Source organism: Gouania willdenowi, chromosome 16, assembly GCF_900634775.1.
Source record: "Gouania willdenowi chromosome 16, fGouWil2.1, whole genome shotgun sequence".
Lineage (NCBI taxonomy): Eukaryota > Metazoa > Chordata > Actinopteri > Blenniiformes > Gobiesocidae > Gouania > Gouania willdenowi.
In genome coordinates, this window is record NC_041059.1 from 30,730,691 (window position 1) to 30,738,260 (window position 7,570).

The 7,570-nt window shown below is 38.7% G+C and overlaps 1 protein-coding gene across 2 annotated transcripts; it reads right to left on the bottom strand.

Annotated features, from left to right (window-relative positions):
- Window positions 1–645: 645 nt before the first annotated feature.
- Window positions 646–7,555, bottom strand: fbxo43 (F-box protein 43). Of its 2 annotated transcripts, none has more exons than XM_028471273.1 (6): window positions 7,394–7,555; window positions 4,887–5,701; window positions 3,116–3,868; window positions 2,920–3,022; window positions 1,078–1,272; window positions 646–963 (listed from the first exon to the last, which is right to left on the bottom strand). In XM_028471273.1, the coding sequence occupies exons 2-6, from the start codon at window positions 5,657–5,659 to the stop codon at window positions 718–720; spliced, it is 2,070 nt and encodes a 689-aa protein (XP_028327074.1). In that variant the 5' UTR covers window positions 5,660–5,701; window positions 7,394–7,555; the 3' UTR covers window positions 646–717. The 2 variants fall into 2 exon arrangements, with proteins under 2 accessions (XP_028327074.1, XP_028327073.1); XM_028471272.1 differs by having other exon boundaries at window positions 7,374–7,555.
- Between the last annotated feature and the right edge of the window lie 15 nt (window positions 7,556–7,570).

Below are 7,570 nucleotides of genomic sequence, written 5' to 3' on the forward strand. Positions count from 1 at the left end.
AAAATTAAACACCAAAAAAGATACACAAATACACTAAATGACTCCAGAATCATTGTACAATGGCAACAAAAACCCTTAATTATACAAAAAAATGCACAAAGACAACAGAAAGATAGAAAAATACACGACTCCAAAAAAACATACATTACAGAAAAATACACCAAACGAAAAAATATATATAAATGAGTAACAAAAAAAAAAATATATATATATATATATCATGCGCATGTCCCATACAATTAAATCAGGGAAATAGCACATGCCATTTTACTTTGCACTAGCAAATACAGTATGTACACCTCTTTGTACATCTAACCTTCAAACACATACTCATTTGGCCATAATTGACAACTCTACTTATGCTCCTCCCACTATTAGAATACATACTTTTAATGGGCACTGTACTAGTTTGTTAAAGCAACAGACGGTCAAGCTTTTAAAACAGTTTATTTTAAAAAAAGATTTAGAAAAACAGTTTAGTAAAAACAAAAAAAATAGGGTTCAAATGCAATTTTATAAAAGTATGTACAGTCATTGCATTTATATATATAAAAAAAATTACAGCAATATGAAATCATTGCATTTGCTGTGGAGACCATCAGAAACACTAAAAATCTATTTAAAAGAAAAAGTGCGTCTGTGTGTGTGTGTGTGTGGTACATAAACATGCACAAACATTTAAAAGGCAATAGACATCCTTGCAGGAAGGAACTCTGCTTAAAGCCTCCTGACATTTCTTTTGCTCTCGGCACTACCTGGTATGAGGATGTCGTTGCGACGGCCTATAGATCGACTACCACACTCTTTAGAGCTGTGAAAAGAGCATAAACATGAAGTGCAAAACTGAAATCCACAGTCTGTCCTACTGCACACGCCCTCACGTTTCACAGGGCGACACCTTGCAGGATGCTCACATCTCGGACATGGTTTGAGACACTCGTCACTGAAGAGAGTTTTGGCCACCTGAAAAAGATAGCCATTTAAAAACGATGTGATTTTTCAAACTCTTCTTATACAAAAGTTTTGAGAGTATTAGCCATTTGGAACAATTCACTGTTTAAATAATGTAAAACTTACTTCAATAAATTTATCACTCTTGCTTCTGTTGCCTGAGTGTGAGGTTCTGTTTGCTAGTGGAGTTAAAGAGCTTTTTCCTGACTGTGGAGTGCAGTAGCTGGAGGTCCTGGAGAAAGGCTGAACAATCTTCAAGGCCGACCTGGGACGTAGAGTTCCTCTGGTCTCTGCATCAATGACGTGGACAGCAGCACCAGTCTGCAACACGTAACTATTTACAACCTTCACAATATCCAGCACGAGAGTAATCAATCAACAGGTTTCTGCTCAAATACCACAGTGGGGACAGGAATGGACAATCTTTGACATCAGCAGTTTTGTAAATGACTAAAGCATTGATGTCATTGACTCGATAGCGACCATCTGAGCCAACGGGTATTCTAAGTCAACTGGTGGGTCGGGTCGCAGACCTGTACTGGGTGGGTTGTGGACAGCTGGTCAGAAAGGAACGAATACCTAATGTCTCTCATGTTGGACTTGTCTTTTATTATAAAAGAACATTTTCTTTTGACAGGCATGCTGTAAAATGCATGTTGCAAGGAAAAATATATGGATTTATAAAAAATATATATGTGTATGTTTTCAACAGCTATTTTTGAAAAACTAAATTTAATTGGTTGAATTCTAAAAAAAAAAAAAAAAGGGTTATGATTTAATGACCGTGGAAAAATGTGAGAGCCATTGTTCTAAGTTTTTAGTTGAGTTCTTCTATAAGTTTAGGGTGCTAGTACAGTTGAATACAAAACTTTGTGGTTCCGAGTCAAAAAAACTGTTGCATGGAGTGCTGCATGGGTTTCTTGAAGTTGAAAGTGATGTTTCTCTGGTGCCATTCAGTTTGAGGATCAAACTTAAAGTTTTTGAAAAAATCTTGAGGCACTCAGAGGGATTGTTGTTAAAAAGCCTTTATTCCATGAGGGCTACAGAATCATAAAAAAACATACCATATTTGTGGTTCCCATTGGACAATTCAAATTATTCTAACTTTCATGTTCTCTTATCTCTATATTTGCTAAGACCTCTAGCCCAGTGTTTCTCAAACGGAGGTACATGATGGCACTACAGGGGATACGAGAGAGAGAATGTGGAAAATTAATAAACACAACTACTAAAAATATGGAGTTTATATTGTTTATTTTTAGTTAAAAATGATAATCATAATAATGATGTAAATCTTGATTTGAACAAGAACTGCAAATACAAGAGTCAGTCTTGGTCCCATACAGAGATGAGCAGAAATGATAAAAACTATAGAAATAAATCCATTCAGGAGGCACTGAATACTGTTATTCCTCTTATTTGCAATGGGATTCTTTAAAATGTGTGTTATCACTCATTCATTCCATCAATACATTCTATGGTTGTTTTTAAATAGAAGTCTGAATGTTTAAGTCGGACAAAGGGGGTACTTGGATTCAAAACATAACATTCCAGGGACCGTCCAGGAGCCAAATATGACTCAAACTCCTATCATAGGGTCAAGCTCTTTCTGCATATTTTAATGCATCTGCTTCATCACCAATAATTGCAGTTAGTGTCTTGTAATCCCATCTGCTAATCTGCGGTATTTCCATTTAATTGGATTTGATTGTACAGGAGTAAAGATGCATCCAGAACCTGCATTCCCCAGGATCCATGAGTCATCCAGTCATGATCAGACCCTGTCCATGCAGAGTATCAGTAACACACTACTGTAAAGATTTACAGTAATTTACAGAAGATGAATCAAATTGATCCAATCTATTCCAGATTATTTTGAATTATGAATTGTAGTTCCCATTGATGTTTGTTTTCCTGTATTTTCTTAAGCAGAATCACAGACACTATCTAAATCAGAACTAGTCGTACCTCAAAAGCAGCCTCAGCTTCACGTAGGTAGTTTCTTCTCCTTAAATTAGCCTGTCCATCCTGCTGGACCATTTTGTTCCAGGTTTTGCACACTTGAGCACACCTGTTTAAAAGGAAATATATCAATCACTGTAATAAAAACTGTGATTTCTATTTTTGCAATAAAAAAAAAAAATAAAAAAAAAATCATCTTTACCTGCAGACACTCTTAGGGTCCAGTAAGGCTAGAATAGTGGATAGGATGTGTCTGAGGCTTCTCTTCTTCAGCTCCGTGAGAATGTCCAGCTTTCCAAAGCCCATTTTTCTGCCGATCAGCCCAGCCAGGGGCATGGTGGTCCGAAAGGTCACAGGGGTCCGAGTCAGTACTGCCGTGCACTTCAGTTGCTCCTTTAGGCTTGGACTTTGGCCAGCAAACATCTGTGCCTTCTGCTGGGACAACACGTGAACCAGCTGTAGAGCTGGAGTCAGGGAGAGATCACCTGGAGTAGCCCTGAGAGGAGGAGTGACATCAGCATTAAAAGATCCTTTGCTGTAAGGCGTTGCATTTTCTCCTGTAGTTGTTGAAGCTCTCAGTGGAGTGGTGAATTTTTCTTTAGCAGAAGCCAAGGAGTCCGGCACCTGGTCAACAATGGATCCAACAAAGAAAATGCTTCCAGGGGCCGCATGTTCAGCAAAAACCTCATCTTCTTTCAAGTGGCTGGATTGCTGAGAGGGTTGGGGGTTCTTTTGGACTGAGGAATCTTCCTCAGACTGAGACCCTCCTTCTTTAAGAGTAGAAAGCCTGTGCTGACGTTGCAGACGAGATTTATGCTTTGCCTCAATCTGAGTTGGAGTGTCATAGCTTCCTTTAGAGGAAGAGCACAGCAGCTCCTGGAAGGAACCATCATGGTCCACTGAGGAATCCTGGGATTTCTCTAGAGAACTGAACCCACTGTCCTCACAGACAGACCTGCAGAATCAATGAAACAGGGTCAGAGTGTAACCAATGTCAAGTTAAAGGGTTAATTTTATAGGTTAATGAGTGTTAAAAGGTAACTCCCCACATTGTAAATCCAAAATGGCAGACATATAGTCCGTGGCGCCCGCAGTAATGAACCAAAAAACTATTTCATGTCCGTTAGAGTTCACATCAATATAATTTAACTAGTGGGAGATGCATAGAACTTCTGCTAGAACATGAAGAAATTGTGTAAAGTGAACTGCTAAGTGTAAGCACTATATCACTATCTATGCTAAACCTGTGATGAGGCTGTGAGAAGTCTGTATTTAGCACATGGTTAAAGATGCACTGTTTTTCATTAGTTGCCAGAGAAAGTGTTAAAATACTTCATGTAAATTTAATTGAATGTAGATAGAATAGGATTACAGTTAAAACTAAAAGACATTGGTTTAAAAGAGATTTAGTTTAAATAAATACAGTTCATGAGAGTAATTGTTAAGAGAATACAGAAAACAATGATTAAAAGCACTATAAGAGTGTATTTTGAGTGTGCTCCTGTTGACCACTGTTTGTGTAAAAATAAATATGTTGAGCTGGCCCATCCTTTTAATCAGTGTAACAGACACAGCGATACAGTTTGAAAATCATTTTTAGGGATGTCCCGATACAACTTTTTCATTTCCGATACGATACTGATATTGCAGCCTTGTGTATCGGCCGATACAGATCCGATATCAGCATGAATCATTCCTTCATTCAGGCTTGATCAAGTGATGTTACTCAGAGAACAATAATCAGCAACAGTAGGTTTTTTATTATTATTTATTTATTATTAACCAATTGGTTACATAATTCCTACAGTATTCTACAATTGAATAAAATAAAAAAAAATTATTGGGGGAAGAAGAAGAAAATCTGGAAATTTGAATACGCTATTCATTTTCAGGCTAATATCAGACCGATATCAGCATTGGATCGGGACACCCCTACAAATTTTAGAAAGTTTGAATTGAAGGAAAGCTCTTACCTGATGAATGTGGGTGTTTGTAGGGATGATGGTGTGCACAAGGAGTCTGAGCCATTAACTGGTGACGGACTGTTTTCTTTATTCCAGACAGGTTGATATGTTGGTGAGTCTATTTTTTGAGCTTCAGGACCAGAATCTCTCTCAAATTCATCAAGCGTAATTTTTCTCTCAGAACTGGGTTTATTGTTGGAGTTGAGATTGCCGTCATTGAGAGTGGAGGTTCTCATCTGAGTAAATAGGATGCGGCGTTTCCTGCTGGATTGCTGCAGATCCTGGTCCATTTTTAAACCATCTGATGCCACCGACTCTTTCACAATGTCCAAAGACTCAAACGACGCACTGAGCCAGTGCTCGGAACTCACACTATCAGAGATTTTAGTCTCTTTGCTGCATTGGGGTCTGCCCTTTACATTTAAGACATCTGTGTTGAACTTGGACATCAAAAGTTTATGTCTCAAAAAGGCATCTTTTCTGTAGACTTTTGGAGTCTCACACCAGCAGACGGTGGATTCTTTTTGTTGCATTCTAGGCTCCTTGTCCAACAGTCTGACAGGTCCTCTGTTTTTGCCCTTGGGTGACCCTGAACCTCTCACAGAGGTTGGAGTCTTCTCTTTAGGGGTTCCATCAAACTCTACAGGAGCGAAAGCTCTACCAGAGACATTGACGTATGGGCTTTGGAATACACCAGAGTAGCCGCTGTCAGTGCAGTCCTCAAACAAACACAGGCCTTTGCAGCGCTCTTGGTAGACATTTGATTCTGGTGTGTACTGCATTTTGCCCCACAGTGAAATACTTAATATGAATTGCCAAATGCCCTGAAAGCAAAAAATAGGAAATCATAGTATTAAAATTAAAAGACAATTAAAAATGTACCAATAAAGTCTTAAAAATGACAGTAAGCCCAAAAAAGTATCAAGGCAAACAGGAATAAACATATTTTTCACAATAATATTTGTGTTTTAAAATATCCTTTTTGGTCATTAATCTTAAGCAATATTCAATTTGCTTCATCTGGAAGCCATAGTCATCAAAACTACAAGAAATAAAGGCTACAAATATTTCACTCTATGCGTAATGAATCTACATAATATATGAGTTTCACTTTGTAAAGTTTTTCATGAAATTGTAATTTTTTTTAGCTGCAACTAATCTGATTTTTTTTTTGTACATATATACACTTGTCCGTGTGTAGGCATTCTTAGTTATGACAGGCACATAATAATAGTAACAGGATTTATATAGCGCTTTATTCAAGGACACATTACAGAAACATTATGAAAGTGTCTATTTGTACGGTTGCCATATGGACAAGCCCCGGTGCTATTGGTACTGTTCCCGAAGTACACATACATACGCGTTAGGGTGAGGTTATAACCCAATATTGCAACAATTTTTAGGGTTAGCTTTAGGTTTAGTCTTAGGCACGTGGCCTAAACTGGCCATTGACTGACCTTATCACGTGACCTAAACTGGCCAAATAGGGGCGCTGCGTACGAATAGAATGTCGGTATATTGATTAGGTAACTGTACGAATAGCCACTGCCAACCATTATTCAGTCAGATCAATCATACCAGTGATGGTAAGCTACATTGTAGCCACAGTTGCACTGGGGCATACTGATAGAAGCGTGGCTGCCATTGTGCGCCTACCACTGACCACCACCAACATTCATGCACATTTCATACCCATTCATACGAGGCAAAGTGCGTAAAGTGCCTTGCCCAAGGACACAACAAGACTGACTTGAATAGAGCAGGATTTTAACCCCCTGAACCACCCTTTGATTATTGGACCACCCACTCTACCACTGATCCACGGTCGCCCACATTAACGTAACACTATTGCTCATCAGAGTTCATAAGAGTTGTTTGTCTGGTAAAAATAAATACATATTTATTATATTAAATTAAATTAAATAAATACCTATTTATTTTTTTATTTTAATTTTAAAAGTAGGCGTAAAAAAACGCTCTATATAAATATATGGAGCTGTTTAATTGTAAAGTCTAAGCTGTTTACTCTTTTATTCAGGCAGCTCTCTGCTCAAACATCCTCAGCTGCGCCACCTGTGTTGCCATAGCAACAGCGCATGCCATCCTGATTAAAAGCCCCAGTCGCGCGCTTCACTGATAGATGAGCCGCCAAAAGCTGCAAAGGGCGTTTAACGCACACACACACTGTCAAACACCAGGTTTTCATTTTGAGTTCATTTGTCGCTATTAATACTACACCAGCGTTACCCATATGTAGCTGTAAATGGGGAAAAAACAAGACATTTTTCCCACTTTCGCTGAACGTTTCCGGTCATTAGCACAGACGTGAACACCTGTATTAATTACTAAAACTGTGGGTCCCAGCTTGATTTTCATTTTTTAAACATGTTTTCTTTGACATTATGTGGTAGACGGCAAGTACTGACGTCAATTTACATGTACGCTTTTCAACAGAATTCAGTGTCGCTATGAATCCTTTTTTAGTTCACGTACCTCAGTTTGATGAAGATGAACTACTGACCGCAGACTGGATGAGGCAGTGGACTGGTTGCTGTGTTCCAGGGCTCAAACCTTGCAGCAGTATTCAGTGAGTGAGCTACATGTTGATCTGCTCACAGCCTCGGATATTCAAACCTCCCGCATCTGCGTCACGTGCTCTCCGGGCCGGAAGTTCCGGCTCACACTCCCGA

Coding starts and splice junctions, on each gene's coding strand:
- fbxo43 (XM_028471273.1), bottom strand. CDS start 5,659: ATGCAGTACACACCAGAATCAAATGTCTACCAAGAGCGCTGCAAAGGC. Junction 3,869..4,886: donor CAAACACCCACATTCATCAG/GTAAGAGCTTTC, acceptor TTGATTCTGCAG/GTCTGTCTGTGAGGACAGTG. Junction 1,273..2,919: donor AAGCTGAGGCTGCTTTTGAG/GTACGACTAGTT, acceptor TACGTGTTGCAG/ACTGGTGCTGCTGTCCACGT.